Source organism: Salvelinus alpinus, chromosome 1 (genome assembly GCF_045679555.1).
Source record: "Salvelinus alpinus chromosome 1, SLU_Salpinus.1, whole genome shotgun sequence".
NCBI lineage: Eukaryota > Metazoa > Chordata > Actinopteri > Salmoniformes > Salmonidae > Salvelinus > Salvelinus alpinus.
The window spans coordinates 51,549,503-51,570,856 of record NC_092086.1 but is presented as its reverse complement, the minus strand read 5'-3'; the positions used below and the strand labels follow the sequence as shown (position 1 = coordinate 51,570,856).

At 46.4% G+C, this 21,354-nt stretch overlaps 1 protein-coding gene across 4 annotated transcripts in view; it reads left to right on the top strand.

Annotated features, from left to right (window-relative positions):
- The window catches only part of LOC139579613 (rap guanine nucleotide exchange factor-like 1), a 31,359-nt gene extending 10,249 nt beyond the window's left edge, over nt 1-21,110 (top strand). The window contains exons 2-15 of one of the 4 annotated variants that reach the window (XM_071408409.1): nt 4,743-4,821; nt 7,893-8,043; nt 8,657-8,754; nt 9,319-9,434; nt 9,735-9,902; nt 10,305-10,402; nt 10,623-10,745; nt 10,901-11,079; nt 11,302-11,392; nt 11,698-11,748; nt 11,970-12,057; nt 15,861-15,931; nt 16,070-16,124; nt 18,929-21,110. In XM_071408409.1, the coding sequence (XP_071264510.1) occupies nt 4,743-4,821; nt 7,893-8,043; nt 8,657-8,754; nt 9,319-9,434; nt 9,735-9,902; nt 10,305-10,402; nt 10,623-10,745; nt 10,901-11,079; nt 11,302-11,392; nt 11,698-11,748; nt 11,970-12,057; nt 15,861-15,931; nt 16,070-16,124; nt 18,929-19,053 (1,493 nt within the window). In that variant the 3' untranslated portion in view covers nt 19,054-21,110. The remainder of the gene's footprint in view (nt 1-4,742; nt 4,822-7,892; nt 8,044-8,656; nt 8,755-9,318; nt 9,435-9,734; nt 9,903-10,304; nt 10,403-10,622; nt 10,746-10,900; nt 11,080-11,301; nt 11,393-11,697; nt 11,749-11,969; nt 12,058-15,860; nt 15,932-16,069; nt 16,125-18,928) is intronic. The other 3 variants (XM_071408415.1, XM_071408425.1, XM_071408435.1) reach the window with 3 other exon arrangements.
- Nucleotides 21,111-21,354: the final 244 nt, after the last annotated feature.

Sequence of the window (21,354 nt, the reverse complement as noted above, 5' to 3'; positions counted from 1 at the left end):
GGTGGCCAAACTTTTGACTGGTACTGTATGAATGTGTCCTATAGCATTAGCCACAGTGGTGGGAAAGTCAAGTCAAAGTTCATTTGTCACGTGCACCGAATACAACCGGTGTAGACCTTACAGTGACACGCTTACGTGCAGGCTCTAACCAACAGTGCAATTTCAACAACAAAAAAGGTATTTGGTGAACAATGGGTAAGTAAAGAAATGAAAACAACAGTAAAAAGACAGTAGGGAAAAAACCACAACCTTCAAGTATGTGACTGGCAAAGGCATTGCCTCAACTTGAATGGCCTTGGGTGCATATTTGAGCCTTGCCGCAAGCTCACTGGAGCGAGTGGCCAGACAAGTCTCTCCACTGCCCAAAATGGAAGGTTGCGGTTGGGGAGGGGATGCCGCAGAGTAGCTACTGGGTGCAGTTTGAATTAGGTTACTATGAACAGCAGGGAACCACTTCTGCGTGTCTGTGTTTGTCACCATTTGGTTTAGGGTTACTTATTATATCCAGATTGTCCATGCATATCTGTGTGTGACTTTTTCCTCTGTCATATCGACACAGGATTGTGTATGTGTTTTATATTTGCCCTGGTGTTCATTTGCATCTCAACGGCTGTGTTTGGAGGTGGAGAATGGGAGTTGGCGTGGGGAAGATGCACCAGATTAGTGGAACAAGCGCCCACAGGCAGATGCAGAGTACACACACTCGCCCACACACACTCTCTACCTCTCCATCTGACCGCTTCATGCTGAAACCCAAACACTTAAGAGAGAGCTGAGAGGGTGTGTGTTTTTGTATGCGCATCGTAAGGTAGAGTACAGTCAAAGAGATAAGGTCACCATAGAAACGGGATACGCACCACAGTTTATATAACTGCATACCAGACTAGTTCGGTTCGAATGGTAGCTAGGGATGGGCTGAAATCTGCCTTTCTGCCTCTCCAATATCAAATTGATTTATAAAGCCCTTTTTACATCAGCAGATGACACTAAGTGCTGTACAGAAACACAGCCTAAAACCCCAAACAGCAAGCCATACAGATGTAGAAGCATGGTGGCTTGGAAAAACTCTCTAGAACGGCTGGAACATAGGAAGAAACCTAGAGAGGAACCAGGCTCTGAGGGGTGGCCAGTCCTCTTCTGGCTGTGCCGGGTGCAGATTATAAGAGTACGTGGCCATTAAGGACAGATTGTTCATGAAGGTGTTCAAATGTTCATAGATGATCAGCAGGGTCACAGTGGTTGTAGAGGGTTCTACAGGTCAGCACCTCAGGAGTAAATGTCTTGTTTTTGAATCAGTCCCACTGGTTCCGATCCAAACCACATGTGCAGCTGCTGCTTTATGAACGGTCTCCAGACCTGTTGTTATGAGGCTAAATCTCCTCCCCCTTCCGCCCTGGTATAAGGTGGTCCACAGCTGTGACTTGAACCACAACCTCCTTCCATCGCTCCATCCTGCCATTTTCCACCCCTGAAGGGAGTGTGCACTCCTCCCCTCCCAGCCTTTATGCCTCCTGCAGGGCCAGAGAGAAAGGGGGATGAAGGACAGGGTGTACTTCAAGGCTGTATGCTCTGCCCACTTCACCCCCCCCCCCCCCCCCCCCACATCTCCACAGCCCTCTTGGCGTTTGGATTCAGGCACAGACTGTGGGAGGTGGGCAGTAGTGCTTTGACCCTGAGATCAGAGGCATTGCAGGGAGGGAGTGTTTTTGTTGTTGTCTGTTTTCTCTATTCATGCACAATTGTTTGAATGAGAGAGAGTCTGTCATCTGTAAATTAGTTGAGTTTGTGTACGTGCCTCTATGTGTAGTGTCCATTAGGAATAATTTACCTCTGTATGAATGTGCACGCACGTTTATGTGTACATGTACAACGTGTGCGTGGGGGTGCACATGTTTGAGATTCTGGGCGTATGTATTTTGTGTCTGTGTTTATGTGGGAGTTGGATTTCTGCTCCTCTCTCCCACTCCTGTCATGTGGAGCAGTGTGCTCACTTCTAATCTGAGCCAGAGACTTTCTGCACTTTAAGCTTCAGCAGAATACGTGGCGGGAGGAGAGAAAGTGAGAGAACAGGCTTTGGAGAGAGGGAGAGTGGGAAAACGTCTCCCCACCCTGTTACGTGCACCGATCCATCTTCGGCACATGCTATTTGTCTCTCTTTGTCGTAGAGGTTGGACACACTGTATTAGTTTGACAGAGGAGCAGGGAGATTATCAGTGGCCATCTCTCTCTGTTACCACTGTGTGGATCCAAGAGCCTGTAACAATGGGTCTTCCCCCTCGTCTAGAAGGTGAATGACCTGAACAGACATCACCAATGAAACACAGTGGCAACCTGCCCGAGAGCCCGGCAGCCATATTGGATAAGTCAAACATGATGACTTCTCTCACATTCTAATCTATGCTGGCCTCTTACTATGAGACTTTAGCATGTAAGCTACACATGAAACAAACAGGGAATGTGTCCTCTCTATGCGATTAGTTTCTATGGTCTCCTCTGCCATACTGCACTTCATAGCTAGCTCTGTAGCGCCCTGCTGTTCCTTTGCAGGTAGAGTTGAAAGGATGTGCTATTTTCCTGTGGTCACACACAGAGCTCCAGGGGAATAATGATGGGGAAGGTGATTGAGAAACGCGGCCCTTCACCACTCTTCCTCACCCACTCACTCACTTCTTTCTCTTATTCTCTCTCTCTCTCTTTCATGCACTCTCCTCTCTTTCCTCTGGTTCTCTCTCCTTTGCATCCCATTTGTTTCTCCCCCGCCACCCACGTTCGCGCTCTCTCGCTTTCTCTTTCCTCTCCTCTCTCTTTGCTTTGCCTGTCTTCTGACTTTCATACTCTTTCTTTTTATCGTTCTGTTTGCTTCCTCTGCTCATCTTTTGCCGCTCTTCCACTCTCTCTCTCGCTCTCTGGGCTCAGTATCACTGCAGCCACTCAACGTGGCATCTCCCAGGCAACTGTGGGAAACCAGTACTGCCAAGAGGTCGACGATGCGTGGACTCACTCGCTGCAGCACGCAACGACTACAGATACACACATTAGCCCACAAACTAGCACGTTTTAACACACACACACACAGCCACACACTAGCATGCACAGTCGAACACGCACAATACCACACAAGCACACATATTTAAATGTCATCCACACATGGACACCGACAAATATATTACATTCATTGGAAGTGCCTAATTCCCATATGTAGTGGATCAGAAGCCTCTATTACAATCAAGCAATAGAATCACATGCAGAGAATTGGTTCTGTAGTTTTCGCTATATCCAATGTCACACAGTGTTTGTCTTTCTTTCCTGTTGAAATATAGTTAGAATAGCCAGGAGGAAGAGCGGTCTGAACAGGTCTTGATCTAGTAGTGATCGAACAGCAACACCTCCATGCTTTCTATGCTTTATGAATTCAAAGCAGGTATTGCCATTCCACTGTCCCAGCCCCGCTCCAACGTGTGCCAAATTCTGTCCTCAGAGGTCAGTGGGTTCCGTTTGTGACGGTCTCAGTCTGGGATCGAGCATGGGGGCAGTTTGATTAGCAACGGCTAGTGAGTGCTCTCTTAATGATGCACTCTGGGTAATGAAATGTGGGGCGCCCCTTTTTGTGCCGCAGCTTCTAGTCATTTTCATCAAAACCTTATATCCTGAACAGACACGTCTGCAGGCCTACATTGTCAACATCCTCACACCCCTAGTGTGCGCGTGGTGTCTTGTTGATGGTCAGTGTGTTAATATCTGTCTGTAAAATGCAACACTCTTTGGCTCATATGTCTGACCCTGTGAGGTTAAGTATCCACTAGCCTGCTTATCCCCATAACACCAGCAGTAAACTAGGGAAAGTATATCCTGTCACTGGGAACAATCACTCCACACTCCGTCTACTGCTTTTCCAGAATAACAACTTCCCCTAACCAGAGAGGAAATAGGCCTACACTTTCCAATTTCGTTTGCCTCGTTTGTTGTCATTTGAAATAATAATAACAATAATAATAATAACCACACAGCACGAGTCATTGAAATCTCATCTGATTTAGTGGGATTGGGGCGATTTAACCGCAGTCCAGCCGGTCCGAGACTCCTAGTCAGGGTTTATAAATAGAGGCCACCACATTGCCTCCCCTCTGGTGTGTAGAGCTATAGACTGTAGACTGAATTGGAGCACAGAGGACCAGGTGGCGGTTTCACTGAGACAGGATTTATCTTAGCCCAGTAGCAGAAGCCCCTGCGCTGCGCCAGGGCCAGGGATTTAACAGCAGACAAAGGTGACGTTAAGGGATTTCAGACACCCGTTTTTATCTCTCTCTGACACAATAATCAAATTTGAGCTTTCGGGGCATGACCGGTTAAACAAGTACAGTGGAGCTACAGCTGCACCGGCTGTAGAAGCACAGCCATGCATAATTAACATGCTTTTCTCTCTCTCTCTCCCGCTCTCTCTTCCTCTCCTATCTCCCAATATCCCCTCTTCATAATCCTTTTCTTACTCTTTTTTCCTGCCTATTTTCTGCTTCCTCTCCCTTTCCTCCATTCTCTATCCTTTCTCCCTCTGTCTCCCTACCTCTCTCTCTCTCTCTCTCTCTCTCTCTCTCTCTCTCTCTCTCTCTCTCTCTCTCTCTCTCTCTCTCTCTCTCTCTCTCTCTCTCTCTCTCTCTCTCTCTCTCTCTCTCTCTCTCTCTCTCTCTCTCTCTCTCTCTCTCTCTCTCTCTCTCTCTCTCTCTCTCTCTCTCTCGTTTCCACAGAAACCCTCCTGGATGACTTCATGTTGACACACCCCATCTTCCTGGCCTCAGACAGGTTCCAGCAGGTCCTACTCCAGCAGTATCCTTTACCTTCCCTTTCCTTCCTGGCCTAGCCTGACCTGGGAGCCCCAATGTGTAAACACACACACACCTGCACACCCTTCCCAGACATCCCCAGGAAGAATTGGGACGCAGGAAGACTCGGTCCGAGCACTCCCATCCGCTGTGCAAGGCGAGGGTGGCCCACTTCTGGTTTCCTGTCCGAGTGCCCGTTAGCGCCAAGATAATGGTGTTTTGTTGTTCAACGCCGCTACTTCGCTAGGCTAATATAAACAATGGCACTGAACTAGCCTTGACACCGATTTTTTTTGCTTTAGAAAAAGTTTGCTTTGTCTTTTGAAGCAACATGTTAAGTAGCCTAGCATATGATGTTCGCTATGTGAAAAGCAAGGGCTGTTTTTTTAATGGAACATGCACACAGTGTTCAAGTAAAAGCTCTTCCAAATTAGCCGATTTAAAAAAAAATCATAATCTTTATGAATATTCATCTTTTCTACAGTATCAAAGCCATATTAGGCTACTCAGTCAGGCCGACGCTCAATTTGAGTAAGATTATCCAGTACTGTTGTTCGTAACTTGGCAGGAGCGCTCGACCAAAGGTTTAAGAACCGAAAACCCCTTAGTAACAACAACTCCTCTGGCTCCCGTCTGCACCAAGCCAAGGAGCAGTGTTTCTGTTTTGGCACCACCACAGGGGGTTCAGTAAAGTTGAGCAACGTTCCCTGACGCAGAGCTGGGATTTGGGTCGCAGTAGTAGTGCATTCATTGGCAATGAGCCACACTACTACTTAACGTCTGCCTAGTGGCTAACTCCGTTTCCCATATTATTACACTACAGTGGACCAAGACATATGATATGAGGCTTCTGCCTATCTACAATTAACATATTTACAGCAATGATATTTTCCTGCCTATCTCTGGCTTTAGAATCTTCATTTTCCTCCATTATGATAGCTTCCTTTCCCCCCCATTATGATCGCTTGCTTTTTTGAAGGGTGTACGTACTGTAAGTAAAGACATTCATCTTTAGTGATGAGACAGTAAGTATTCCACTAGATGTTATGTGTGTCTGTGTGCATTTGTGATTCTGTCGGTGCATGTCTGTCTGTGTGTAAGGGATAGTGGTCTATGTTTGTGCGTTTGTCGGAGTGTGGACGGACACTACACCCCCTTTTCACCCAGAACCCCCGTTCAGTGTGTCTGACCTACATTCCCTCACTGAAGACCCTGGCTGTGTGTTTTAGAGGCCTGAGCGGCCCTCCAGACGACAATGGGACTCTCGACGGAGACTGCAACACAAAGGCATTCTGGGAAAGACCGTCCGCATGCCTCGCTGCCCTTAATGCAGCTTGTCTGGGCCCTAGTGAGACGCCCCAGTGTGTGTGTGTGTGTGTGTGTGTGGGGGGGGGGGGGGAGTATGGAGGGGGGGGGGGGGGGTGTATGGAGGGGGGGGGGGTGTTCTTACACATGATCAATGATCCAGCCTGTTCTCCATTGTACCTCTTAACCCTTTCCCCTCTCCTCCTCCCTCCTGCTGTCTTTCTCTCCCACCTATTCTTTTTCTCTTCTCCCTCTCTCCATCCACACCTCTCCCTCGGTCTCGCTGGCCCTAATCAGATCTTTTGTTGTGGAAACACGTTTGGCTTCCTTCTGGAAATGAAAACAAATGCTACCTCCCATTCCATTAGGAACACTGAGAATTCCTCCCTTTACGTCACTCTCCCTGAGTAACTCATCCCAGACCCTTCACACACACTCAAAAGGCATGCGCACGCACGCACACACACACACACACACACACACACACATACACTACACTTGTAGTGGCTGAGCGATCAAAGCCCAGAACCCCGGCTATGTTGAAGAGCTTTGGAGGGACTCCAAGCCACTGTGGAGGCTGGGGCCAAACTCCCACACCAGCAATAGAACACAACCCAATAGAACAAAACCGAGAGAATAAGATACTGCAGTGCAATATAAACCCAGCAGCTGGCCTTAGGGTTAGGTTGCGGTTTCTGGAGCTGGGAGAAGCAGGTGAACAGGGGATCATAGATATAGGATGACTAGATCTGGAATGTCATCCAAGGCATTAGTAAATACTGCTCAGCGTGTGAGTTTGTAGGTCACAGGCCTGTGGTGAACTTGGATTGTGGTCTGAAATAGAGGAGGGTGTCAGGGTAGGCCCCTTCAGTTTAGCCGTGGAGTCCGGTGGGTAGTCCCTTTTTATATTTAGGATAGGATGTCAGGTTTCCCCATGCGTGTCTGCATGCATGCGCACGTATGATGGTGTATGACGCATGATGGTATACCTCAAGTCACCGGATGAAAAATATCCCAATATCACACTAATTCTGGTGCTGCAGCTCTTCAAACTCTTTACTGCTTTATTTGCTAAGATGCTCTCCTCCTGCTGTGGCTGGGAGCTGGAGGGAAAATATGTGTGTGTGTGTGTGTGTGTGTGTGTGTGTGTGTGTGTGTGTGTGTGTGTGTGTGTGTGTGTGTGTGTGTGTGTGTGTGTGTGTGTGTGTGTGTGTGTGTGTGTGTGTGTGTGTGTGTGTGTGTGTGTGTGTGTGTGTGTGTGTGTGTCTGTGTGTGTGTGGGGGCAATGGATGGGTGTGTCTGAGCCTTCACACAGCGCTCTGCTCTGGCTAAGCTGTAATTACGAGTTGCTTGTTTGACTCTGAGCACCGCACTGAAATACAGTGTTTTTCCATCTGCGTGTCAGGTGACCATGGTTCTACAGCTGTGTGTTTCAGTGAGTTTATTAGAGTTTCTACAGGGTGTTTTTGAGCGTCTGCATGTGCTTGTGTGAGTGGTAATTTAATGTGTGCCTTCTGTCAGTGTGGTGTGTGCGTGAATGTATTCGTAACCGATGTTGTGCAACTATGATAGAATTACAAAGTGTGTGTGTATCCTTTGCTAGTATGACATATAAATCATTTTGGTGTGGATAGTAAACAAGTAGAAAATAGCTTTCTCCAAATGATTCCATATCTTCCCCAACTTCAATATCAATCTCCTAATGACAGCCATCAGTAGATATTGTCTGTCTGTCTCTGTGGCGTTTTTTCCCCTTGACTCTGGGTTCAGATTTGGTGTCGAGGGGAAGGCAGGGGAGGGCTGGCCCAGCTGGGACGGGGCAGAGAGGAAGCAGGCTGTGCTGAGTGTTGCCTTCCGTTACCTGGACACATACAGAGAACTGCTGCAGGAAGAGGGCGAGAGGTCCAACAGCTTCCCCAAGGTACTGGTCCAGCACACACTCATGGAATACATACACACACGCATGCACATGCACATAAGCGTGCGCACATACACACAGATACACACACACAAACAGCCATCCAGCAGGACGATGGCGTGCGATCTAACAACTCGTCAGTGTTAAACACACACTTTACAAGCACACACACACACACCTGCTCTTCCATCCAAGCAGCCTGGCATCAAGGCAGTCTGCTGTGGCGTTCTCTCTGGGTGGGAGCTGTGTGTGGAGTGTTGATTCTGGCAGCAGCCTGTTAGGGCCGCCCAGGTTGTCATGGTGACGGAAATGACTCAGCTGAACACACCTTGGGAAATTAGGCTTTTGGCCTCTTCGATCTTTCCTTCTATATTCACATTAAAAACACATCTCTGTCGGTTTCCTTCACACAGACCCCTTGGCCTCTAACACCGCTCCGTTCTGTCTCCACTGTCGTCTACCTATCTCTCTGTCGTGTTCTGTCTGGCTTTCTTTCTCTCTGTCTAGCAGCACATCTTGTGACGAACTGCAACTGCCCACACAGTGCTGGTGGTCACACAGACAGAGGCACAAAGTGCACTCGCTCTCTGAAAGTCATTTCTCTCCTCTGCCTCAGGAGCTGTATCTGTGTGCAGTCCAACAACTCAGTCAGTTCCCTGAGCTCGTGGAAGACGTGCTAAAGCTTCAGCGCTGGACCGAGATCCTCCAATGCCCGTAAGTCACACATCCACCCCAGCCAGACACACACACACACACACACACACACACACACACACACACACACACACACACACACACACACACACACACACACACACACACACACACACACACACCGAGCCCGCAGCCTCGTCTTTTATCACCAGTCTGCTAGCGTTTCTGGTATTCTGGGGCTGCGAAAGGCATTGCAGCTGGATGTTGCTGTGTCGCACCTCTTGGTTTAGTCAAAGCCTTTATTGCACAATCACTGTTAATTAGTGTAATAGGTTGTTCTTAATGGCCTTGGGTTCTCCTATAGCCTCCTAGCTCGCACGGGCTTTTCTTGCACTGTAACTATTGTGGTGCCTTCCCCTATAAATAGGGCTAGGAGTTTACCTTGACCTTGTAAGGAAGAACTCTGGCCCCTATTAATTACAATCTACTTGCTTACAGGCGACGGTACATACAGACCTTTTGGATCCATCCCACTGTGGCACACAAGCCATCACAGCCAATTACAAACTAGCTGGCTTTGAAAGGATGCATAGACTGACAGACCGTCTACTGTGTTTTCCTAAGCAGCTCCGAGGAGGACAAGGAGATTCGGAAGAAGCAGGTCCGTCCTCTTTTCCGCCACTTCCGCCGCATCGACGCCTGTCTGCAGCCCAGAGAGGCCTTCCGGGGATCAGATGAGAGTGAGTGAGACAGGATGTGATGCAAAACGCATCCTACTGTGACACTTTCTGTATTTTGAAAGTTCTATATCTTGAAAATGTCATTTCTCACATGCAAAAAAAATTGGGACCGTATCAACAGTGGACTATTTAAAAAATAAAAAAGGCAAAAAATATTGTTTTTTGAGTGGTATTTTCCTTTAAGGTCTTCAGATACAGGCCAATAGATATGAGGATATGGGACAGATGTTGTACACACTAGAGCCATGTGGGTGAAGTTAAAAAGGGTGTGTGTGTGTGTGTGTGTGTGCGCGCGCACAGTCTTTTGCAGGGTGTACACGCCGGACCACTCGTACGTGACGATCCGCAGCCGTCTGTCGTGCCGCGTGGGGGAGATCCTGGCGCTGGTCAGGGAGAAGCTGCAATACAGCGAAGACCAGCCAACCCAACCTGGCAACCTGCTGCTGGTGGCTGTCACCTCCGCCGGGGGTAGGACCACACACAAACACACACTGGCCCACACACACACAGCTACTGTATACATTAAACCTACGATTACTTCTCGCCATGCCTACTTTTTGATTTGCGTTCTGCAGGACAAAAAACACAGCAACAACCAAAACACCCAATCAGACAATGCAAGCTTTGACATGATTGTTTGAACAGCGATGCTTACATCCACAAATGAGGTTTAGATTTAAATCCACAAACGACTACCCACCACTGCTCGGAGCTAAGCTGCCAAAGTGATTTGACTCTATGGAGATGAAAACAGTTTGTTGATGTTCTGGCATGTCTCTGTGTGCTTTTTGTTATGTGTTCACTGGAATCTCCACTAATCCATTGCGTGTGTGCTGATGTGTGAGCTCATCTGTGTTGTTGTGTTCTCAGAGAAGGCCGCTTTCCGGCCTAGCGACGAGGCCGTCTTCACCACCCTGGGAGTCAACACTCACCTGTTTGCCTGCGAGCCCTCCGAGCTGGAGAGCCTGGTGAGTCCTAGAGCACGAGTTATCACTTAACAATGGAGAGGAATGAAAAGCTCTGGCTGGTGGCCATTTTGGATAGCACTAAACATTGTTTACATTTTGATTCATTATAGTTCTCAGAAAGTTACCAATATAAAAAAATATGCCAAGGAGATGAAACAATGGTGTTTTAGTCCAAAGCTTCTCTGGTAAGAAGCCTAAAAAATGTTTTGTTTCTCTTTAGCTTCCCTTACCTGAGGAGATCCACTGGTCGCCCGGCGACAGTAAACTACATGACATGAGTGCTGAGGAGGTAGCCACTCAGCTGGTGGTGTTTGACTGGGAGCTCTTCAGCTGCGTGCATGAGGTCCGTGATTGGTGGAGCTGATAGTACTGGGCAGAACCTCTGCCAAATAATTGCAAAAGAAGTTAGCAACGATAACAACTTTTTATGCTGTGTGTCGTCTACCTACATTTTCGATGCTCTAGACTTATTGTACGTTTCTTCATTGGTATGTCCAGGTGGAGTTTGTGTGCTATGTGTTCCACGGCGAGCAGGCTCGCTGGCGCCCCCTCAACCTCGAGCTGGTACTGCAGCGATGCAGCGAGGTGCAGCATTGGGTCGCCACCGAGATCCTGCAGTGCCAGTCGCTGCCCAAGAGGGTGCAGCTCCTCCGCAAGTTCATCAAGATCGCAGCTCTGTGAGTTCCGGGTGTCTGTCAGTCCTATTGAATTATGTTACAACTAGGTGTGCTGTGTTGATGATATATGCTTTAATAGTGTGTATGGCCACAATAATAGTTTAGATTAGTGCCAAGTAGTGTTGTTTGGTCATTCCTAACAGTGTGTTTTATGGTGTTAGTTTATGGTGAAGTGTGTGTTATTGTCTAGTCATATCTAACATGTGTGTGAATGTACTCCAGGTGTAAGCAGCAGCAGGACCTGCTGTCCTTCCTAGCTGTGGTCCTGGGGCTGGACAACCCTGCAGTCAGCCGCCTTCGCCTCACCTGGGAGGTAAAACACACACACACACCAGTGGAGGCTGCTGAGGGGAGGACGGCTCCTGGAACGGAGTAAATGGAATGGCATCAACCACATGGCAACCATGTGTTTGATGTATTTGATACCATTCCACTGGTTCTGCTCTTGCAATTACCAGAAGCCCGTTCTCCCCAGTTAAGGTGCCACCAACTTCCTGTGATACACACCCCTCCATGCACACACAGTCAACATGCACATAAGGCTGACACGTCAGCAAACACTCTGGCGTAGGGATTTGTTTATAACTCTGGGGACTATTTGTCTGTGGTTTGTGGCAGGGCCTCCCTGGGAAGTTCAGGAAGCAGTTCCAGCAGTTTGAGAGCATTGCGGTGAGTGGCTGTTCGGGGTCTCCAAGGGGACAGTTAAGGGAGTCCTTATAATATGGGCTTACAGTATATCAGGGTTGGGCTAAGTTCCATTTCAGTCAGTCAAGATTCTTAAGAGGTCTTCTAACCTCAAAAAGTAAATTACCCCAATCTGTATGTGGCTATGGGTTCATTTATAAGGCACATTTAGTGAAGGGTGAGTGAGTGAACATGTTGTTTTTCAGGATCCATCCAGGAACCACAAGTCGTACAGAGACCTGATGGGCAGCCTCAGACCCCCTCTCATCCCCTTCACACCACTGCTGCTCAAAGGTGAGACAGACATACACACACACACACCAGTGGAGGCTGCTAAGGGGAGGATGGCTCATAATAATGTCTGTTAAAATGGAATGGCATCAAATGGAATGGCATCAACCACATGGAAACCGTGTTTAATGTATTTGATACCATTCCACCTATTCCGTTCCAGCCAGTACCACGAGCCCGTCCTCCCCAATTAAGGTGCCACCAACCTCCTGTGACACACATACACTATATACACAGCAAGTAAACACACACAAACACTGTAGTTCTCTCTCTCCACTACCCAAATGCATATGTTCATCGGCAAAAAGTGAAAACAGGGGCACAAACATCTACAACCCCCCCCCCCCCCAAACACAGCGCCCCCCCCAGATGTTGTCCAGATGTGAGCTCATAACATCTCTAACACACACACACACACACACACACACACACACACACACACACACACACACACACACACACACACACAATGCTGTGTAGTGTGACTAGAAGGCAGCCGTTGAGCCCCGCCTTGCTAATTAACACCCATAGTTAATCTCTCCCTCAACCCTAGCCTGGTACCAGTCTCTTTTAGCTAACATTCCACTCCTTGCTACTCCTTGTTATTTGGAATGGCATTGGAATGTTAGCCGAAGAGAATGGTACTCAGGCTACCTCAACCCTGCACAAACACAAAGCTCAGCATGCCGTCTCCCTGCTGGGCAACACAAGTATGCGACGATCATACTTGTTTCATGTTAGATGTAGCCGATGCTGGAGTCTACATGTAACATACTTCTACATCCTCTTGAGGAATGAATAAAGACTCCGGTACATTCACAGTCGTACACTTACATATATAGACGTACAAAGACATCCAGCATATTCACACACACACACACATGCAACATGAGCACATACTTGAGGGACACATCGGCATTGAGGCACTTCATAACCTACCGCGCCGACTTAACAGAAGTCCCTCATTATCGAAGAAAGGCACGTTTTCTCTCTCTTTCGTTTCCTTTCTCTCCCGCTCTCACACCCTCTTAACACAACATGGGATCCTGTCTCAACATAACCAGGTGGCATTCATTTCTCTGCTTTGAGAACACACACTTCCTCCACAGGTGATCAGCTCCATAATGACCTCCCTCCCCCCTGACCTCCCTCCTCCATTGCCACGTGCCCCGCTTTGAGTGTAAACTATTTTTTTCTCTCTCTCTCCATTCCTCACTTTTTCAAATCTAATCATTTCAAGGGAATTCTCATATTTCTTTTTAGATCAACAAAGAATTGGATCTGTTCAGAAATTGGATCAACAAAATACCACTGCCGTTATTCTATAGGCTAGCTGTATTCATCACTGTGATAATAGATTGGTTATAGACTACATACAATATATACTTACATTATTCTACACCATAACACTGTGTGTGTGCAATTTCCTTAATGGGTGGTATATTACACTTAGTGTGTGCTTGTCTCGTTGTCGCTCCCTCTCGTTATCTCGCTCTCTTTGTACATTTCTCCTCCCCCTTGGGTATAAAATCTCTTGTCAATGTCACTTAGACACCAAAAACGTGTGGAATGTTTTCTATTTGAAAGCTGTGTATACCAGGCTCTAATATAATGTAGTCATTTAGCGTGTCTGCCCAATGACTAAAATGTTCATGTAAAATAATAAGGCTTTTATCCAAAGCAACTTACAGTCATGTGTGCATACACTTTTTACGTTTGGGTGGTCCCGGGAATCGAACCCTCTACCAACTGAGCTACAGAGGACCATAAACTTAAACAAGACAAATGTTCAAGACAATGTACATACTGTAAAAACCAACCTCTATGGCTACCAGGTCGACTGCTTTCACAGCTAGATGCTTCCACATTTTCATAATATGACCATAGAGAATGATAGAGGACTCATCTTTGTATCTGTCCCAGTATGGCGTCTGTGAGCGCACAGGCAGCGCCATTGAGGCCATCTCCATTTTGTTGTAGTCAATTTTCTTGTACTGTTTTCATGAGTTGGTAAACAAACTGAAAGGGTCCATACTCCCATCTGGAGTGTGTTGTTTGAACATGTATAAAACCAAGGTTGGCTTTTTACTGCCACCTGCAGTTATGGAATGTTTACGCACAAGTATAATTAATTGGCTGATCCATCCTGATGACCTGGTTAGAAGTATGTGATCCTCCCTTAAAGGGATAGTTCACCCAAATGAAGAAATAACACATTGGTTTCCTTACCCTGTAAGCAGTCTATGGACAAGGTACAGCAATCCATGAACTATCCCTTTAAACCATAACAAGTCCCACCCAGTTGACTACAAAATGGCGCTGCCCATGCTAAAACAGGCTTTTGGGCACTAGAGTACTCTATCATTCTCTATGGATAGGACACATAACTGCTGGATAGCAGCTTAGCATACTGCATAAGCATTGCTATATGTATTGCTGAATGTTTCTTAATGGTGCAACACATAGGATTTAAAAAAAATCTGCATCAGAAAATGTCCATAATATGTCTGCAGCAATAGTGGAATGATTTGTGTTTCACAGTAACTTACCCACCAGTGTTGTGATTTTCTGTGATGTTCATCTATTGATATCTCCTGCAGGAGCGGCGTCTGTTGTCAAAATGGGAAAGCTTATTTTGGCTGTGTTTTGTCTAGTGGAAACCAGGTCAAGTGGCCATGTAGAAATTGCTCCGTCATGTCCTGGTTACTAATATTCTACACTGTTCGCTCAATTTCAGTTTGAGAAAACAAGCACTGGATACTGTAGGGAATCATTGTACTATCTAAATCGCTGTGAAATATCTTTTCAATAATAAAAAACATCGTTTTTACAGCTGTTTGAACCTGGTGGACCAAAACCAAAGTAAAATACTTTGGGAAGAGGGGGAGATTGGTTTTGAATGCAGCCTATTGCTGTAGCAATTCACCTAGCTTCCACATAGGGGAGAAATTCTGCGAAATTCTAGGCGTACCACCTTTTAAATGCGTGTACAACCTCTCATTCTTCTCTATGATATTTCACTCTAACCTGGGTGGCAAGGTGAAGTATGTTCAAAATGTTATGGATGTTATGTTATAGCAGGAGTGTATTATTGTGCGTAACCTAACAGCTCAGTGAGGGCTTCCTGGTACCCTGCTCGCTAGTTCAGAATGCTAGCCGTTAATCTCTGTGGTTAAATAACTGTTCAAGCAGGCGTGTGTGTGTTGAAGAGTAAGGTGCATCTGACTTCTCTGTGTGTGGTGGGGGAGTGAGGGAGGAATATGCATATGCTTGCTGTGTGTTTGTGTGATAGAGAGTTGGTTAGCAAAGTGCATCTGCTCTGTGTGTGTGTTTTGTATATGTGTGTCGGTTTGGAAGAGAAGGTGTGCCTGCTGTCCAGTGTGCAGCTCATAAAGCTCCGCTCATAGCATCTTTAGTCCAGGGGTGAAAAAAGTCACATTAGCGTATCGCCTCACCTCCCTCCCTCCCTCCGCCACGCACCCTCCCTCCCCAGGTCTAGCTCCATCAGCAGCATTCAGAACATTCCTCCTGACTGGGCGTAGCGTCCCGATTATACATGCCCCCCCCCCCCCCTTCACCCAGCACCCGCATATTCCAGTTCCTATTGAGGGATCACAGATTGACTCTTTGGCTCATCTCTCTCGGTCCTACCTCTCCTCCGTCTGTGGGCTAAAGCACCGGTAGACAAGGGCAGCCGCTGGGGCGAGTGTCGACAAGCCATTACATAATTGTTCCCTGCCTTCACTGTGTGTTTACCTTTCTCTCTCTCTCTCTCTCGTTCTCTCTCTCTCTTTTTTCTCTCTCAGATCTGACCTTCCTCCACGAGAGTTGCAAGTCGTTTCATGGGGAGCTTGTCAATTTTGAGAAGATGGTGAGTGTACGTTCAGCCATTGACATAATAGCCAGCGAAATACATGTATTTTCTATTCGGCACAATCAGCGGGATTCCCTGGTCAACCACCCCTGGTTTCCCTGAGTACTGTCTTAACTACACGCGTCTCCTCTCCTCTTCCAGCATAAAGTTGCAGAGATGGTGAGGAGCATCAGACGATACAGGAGCTCTCAACTAGGTAAGCACTAATGGCCACAGGCACACCTGTCTGTTAAGAATAGTCTTGAAGGAGCCGAGCTCCACCCTACCATCTGTTTAGAACAGCACAGCCCTCAGGGCCGTTCAATCACACAACCGCCATTCACTACCACCGCCACACACACAGGCATTCTCAACACATAATGATATTACTGTCTGACAAACCGCCGTGCGTGCTAACCACGCCATTATGTTGAGGTAAACACTTGAACATTATCATCCATTACATAGCCTAGTGTGCATAAACACCCATTAACATTATCACCTCACAGAGTGCAGCTCAAAACACTGTGATATGGTTATCGCACAACCTAGCGTGTTAAATGTTCAATATCATTATTATCACGTGGCATGACATGCTAAACACTCGATAATGTCGGTATCGCGTAGTCTAGCGTTACGTAACTTAACTCACAGACCGGTCCACTATTTTTAGAGGCAGCATCCCCAAGAGTCAGTGTAATTAATTTGTATCGTGCTAGTGCACTACTCAGAAGCATTTAGCAAGCCGTGCCTTACGCTCATTAGTTTGAGTAAAGCACGGCACTGTTAGCCACACTAAGACCATTGATGTTTCGCACAAATCCAGCTAACGCTGTTACACAATCGACGCACACAAGAGATTGCTGACATAATATAAGACCCTACGCAAAGACACTCAGTAACCCAGTAGAACATTGGTCATCTCCGCCCTCTTATTCCTGTATATTTATTGACATGGGGCACAAAGAGAGGTTTCTCAGCACATGAGCAACTTGGCCTATCTACATACAAGACAACACATAGAGGTTTATACCCGCTGAAGATTCTTCACTTGTACAAGCATATTATATGTAGAAAGATGCTAATCTAGATATTTTTTTAAAATCGGAATGTTCCTCATGATAACACTACTGACACAGTGCACTGGCTAATGACAAACGCCACACAATGTTAAACGCCACTAAAATAACACAAGGTACTGTACCGTATGTTATTTTTACAGCTACATTGATATTGATTCAAGCATTGTTGGGTTTGGAGCTTGCAAGAAAGGCATTTCACTGTACTAGTGTACGTGACATTTGAAACTCGAAACATGAGACCAGAACCTAAGCCAGGGCTGGGTTAATGTTTTTGTTGTTGTTGTATTTTACTTTAGATCTAGTTACAACTTCTGTCTATTAGAGGACACGTTCATTCACCTGGCTTCCAAGGTTTAAGCTCCTTTGTGACGTAAAGAACACAAACAAGACTTGACGTAACTGTGGCGTGTAGAACCTGAAGTTGAATAGCTTCTACCTGAAAGCAGCAAAATAGAGTTTATTTTCACTCTGGGTTTCTCAAAATGGGGTTTATTTTCACTCTGAAATATTCCATAGCCTTCATTCAGGATACTCAGACCAGTTACAGGAAGTGCTGAAACCCTTTTTAGGGCTGTATTATATTGTACACAGTGCTATAATGAATCTGTGCTTAGATGCGTAAATCCTAGAGGGCTTAGTTACGGCGGTACATTGTCTGAGATTACCACTGTACCCTAATGGACTGTATGGAGTGCTTCGTTGGGTGACCCAGGGGTCGCTCTTTTGAATTACCCCGTCATTTCTATCCCTCTCTTTCTCCCCATCTCTCCTTTCTTTTTCTCTCTCCCTCTGTCCAGCTGAGTGACTTTTGCCAATGGTCATCTGATTCCATTACGCATAGGTTACTTCTGCTTAGCGAGATAGAGCACACAGGGATACGTTTAACCTTGTGTTCTCCGACAGCTATAGGCTACATTCAGGCATACACCACATTCACAAACCCATTGAAAACCCCCCAAACGAAATGACTTCAAAATGGCCCTTTGGGCTCTGGAGTAAATGGCCATCTAATCCTATAGATTGCTGCTGCTGTTGTGATGGTGGCACAGAGGAGGATAACGGCACATCCAAGGAGGATTTTCTGCGCCCAGAATGGGAAAGGACAAATTGTGGCTATTGTTAGCCTGCCTGACAAAAAGTGTTTTGCTGTTGGTTAGAACTGAATCAAACCAGTTTCTTTGCCTGCTGCGTTGTGTGGGCTCGTCGTGAGCAGATGCTGCTGCTATCCTCTTGTTAGGTCAAGTGGAAATAGTAGGGCTTTCTGCCGCCATCCGGTGGTGAGATTAGGACATTGCACGCCACAGCAGCTTCTCTGTGGGTCTGTGGGTTTAACACTACCTAGAGCAGGGATCATCAACTAGATTCAGCCTTGGGCCTCATTTTTTTTTATTGAGCGGGTGGTCGGGGGATGGAATATAATTACAAATAATATGTAGACTGCAAATTGACCTCAAGAATCTTAAACATATATGTTTGACTAAAACCTTACCTTGATTTGAATACAATCACGTGCCTCTGTTATGAGTGGGAATACTTGCGAAAGAGTTGCTTAAATTAAAATAACTTGGAGCTGATTTCTTAGTGGTTTTAGACGTGTGTGTGTGTGTGTGTGTGTGTGTGTGTGTGTGTGTGTGTGTGTGTGTGTGTGTGTGTGTGTGTGTGTGTGTGTGTGTGTGTGTGTGTGTGTGTGTGTGTGTGTGTGTGTGTGTGTGTGTGTGTGTGTGTGTGTGTGTGTGTGTGTGTGTGTGTGTGTGTGTGTGTGTGTGTCTAACAACACCAGGAAATCAGCTCCAACCTATATATTTGTGCTAAGAAATTGGGGGTACAAATAAAACCACCTGCATGCCAAATTTGACCCGGGGGGTGAATATGATTACTGCATAAATTATTTTGTTGGGGGTATGTTTAACTAATGAACCGACCTCTTTCTCTTTCATAGCTCTGGATGCAGAGCCTTCCCCCTCTCACCTCCAGACCAAGGCCTACGTTCGCCAGCTGCAGGTCATCGACAATCAGAACCTGCTCTTTGAAATGTCCTGCAAGCTAGAGCCCAAAGACATGTGAGAGAAAGTGCGAATGAGTGGGAGAGGGACGAGAAAGAGGGAGATTGCCCCCATACCCACCTTACCCCCCTTCTCCATTGCAACTCTGCCCTCAATGGTCTCAACCCTGATTGGCTGAATCAGCTAGCCATTTTTGTAACCTTCCTATGCTGGTTGTTTTCCTGGCTTCCTCCAGCCTCCTTCCCGGTCTGCTTGTCACGAGCCACTGCTGATTTTGTGTACAATACTCAGACGGCTGGAAACGGCTGAGAAAAATGACTGGAACTCTTTTCTTTGAAGCCTTGTGCGTGTGACTTTGTGAGCATGTTGTGTGAGGAGGGCACGAGGTTTCAGGACTGACTCGACTAGCAGATTGGACAGCCATTTTGTACAGAAAATGAGGATAAATGAATAGTAAGCTTTTATTTGATTTGTTTTTGTTTCCCCAACACCAAGTCATGCTTCTGCTTTCACGTCCAAGTGAAGCCTGTCCAGTTTGCACTGCCACCAAACCCCCTTCCCCAACTGGACCTTTCTGAACTTACCCAAACCAGGATGGTTAGCCCAAATGGGGAAAGGCCGGCTTTGTTTTACTAGACCAGTTGAACTGAAGTCTCTTTGACATTTGACCCCCAGACAGACTGTATTCCTACTGTTGTCCCACCTTTTCTTTGTGAAGTACTCAGATGTGAGACAATCTAACTCCGTGACCTCTAACCTAACTCTTGACCCCTCCCCTCCAGCCAACATGGGCACTTACCACCGACAGCTCAGCGGCAGCCCTCAACGAGTCAGCGACAGTTGGATAATAGAAGATATACTCCTATGCTAGTTCCTACTAGTACTTCTGGGCTAAAATAAACCCAGAGTTTATACCTCTGAACAAAAGCTTCCACCGTGTCACAAGAAGACGTGGTATTTCGGGTGATGGTGGAATGAAAAGTCTCTGAACCCCATGATGTGCTGCAGGCTTATTGGCTCCCCACGTCAAAGATCTCTCTCATTGGTTGAGTCAGTTGTTGAGTCAGTTGTTCCACCCTTTTGGGGGGTTCAGACTGAGGCCGCAGGTTCACCATCACAAGACAAACCCTTCTTTATGTACAGATGATGGGAGGCCAACAAAATTTGTAACAACAAAGCACTTTTGCCCGACCTCAGGGCACATTTTCAGCATGAGAATTGTTTGTGATTGTATAAAATGTTCAGTATAGTTCAGTTCAATATCATTTTTATCGCAATTTAACAAAGCCATTGTCGCAGAACTCTCAACAAAAGAACCAAGGCCCGTTTTATTCTATAGGCATGGTACCATCATCATGGCCAGTTGTACTGCACCATAGTTTCTAATATGCTGATTGATGAATTTTCTCATAGAAAGTATATGGAGTTGAACAACTGGACCCAGTGACGTTGACACCACTTGTTTGCCTGCAACTCTCTCAGGACCCCTGGGTCGCGACCTTCGCGGAGGGCTGCCTGGCAATGCCTGTACGATAAAGCTGTAATGTAAATATTCTATGTGTAAATAGCTAAATAATATGGAGACTCTATTTTATGTAAGATGCAAGGAGATTATTTTATTTGTTTTGTAAATCTGAGAACGGGTGTAAATGGAGACTGAAATGGAGTCTGCTACTGTAGTCGAGATGAATTGTACAGCATATTTCTTCAGTTTTTTTTTTTTTTTTCTTAAGCGACTGGGAGGCCTGGGGTGAGGGATCTTGACTCGCGTGGGGGTTTGTTTTTGTACAGAAGTCAGTGTTTACAGTCATCTCTCCCGAAACTCAGATGTGTCATTAGACGTAGTCCAAGGTTATATCCGAGCAGTTGTGTCAAATCAACCCTTAACCCCTAGGCAATGTGTAGGTCTGGGAGATTTGGATAGGTGGTAATGTAGTAAGACCTCCACTTTGCCCATTGTGATGGGCTAGATGGAAGTATCACTATATTGCTTACACTGATCACTTGTTTAGGAGGTAGGGGCTGAGGGTTTGGGAGTCGATCTGCTCTTTTTACCATGGGGAGGCCCTTCACTCTGGTCTCGGATACTACGCACCTAAATAAAGCCTCTTCTGATGACACCTGTGTGCTGTTGGGTTATTCTGTCATTTTAACCTTGGCTACTGCCTCTTTCTCAATTTTCACTTAACATACAGTATTGGCTCACAGAGCGGCCACACATAGAATGATTGAGCTGTTCTTGCCATAATATGGACTTGGTATTTTACCAAATAGGGCTATCTTCTATATCCCACCCCTACCTTGTCACAACACAACCGATTGTCTGAAACGCATGAAGAAGGAAAGAATTTCCACATATTAA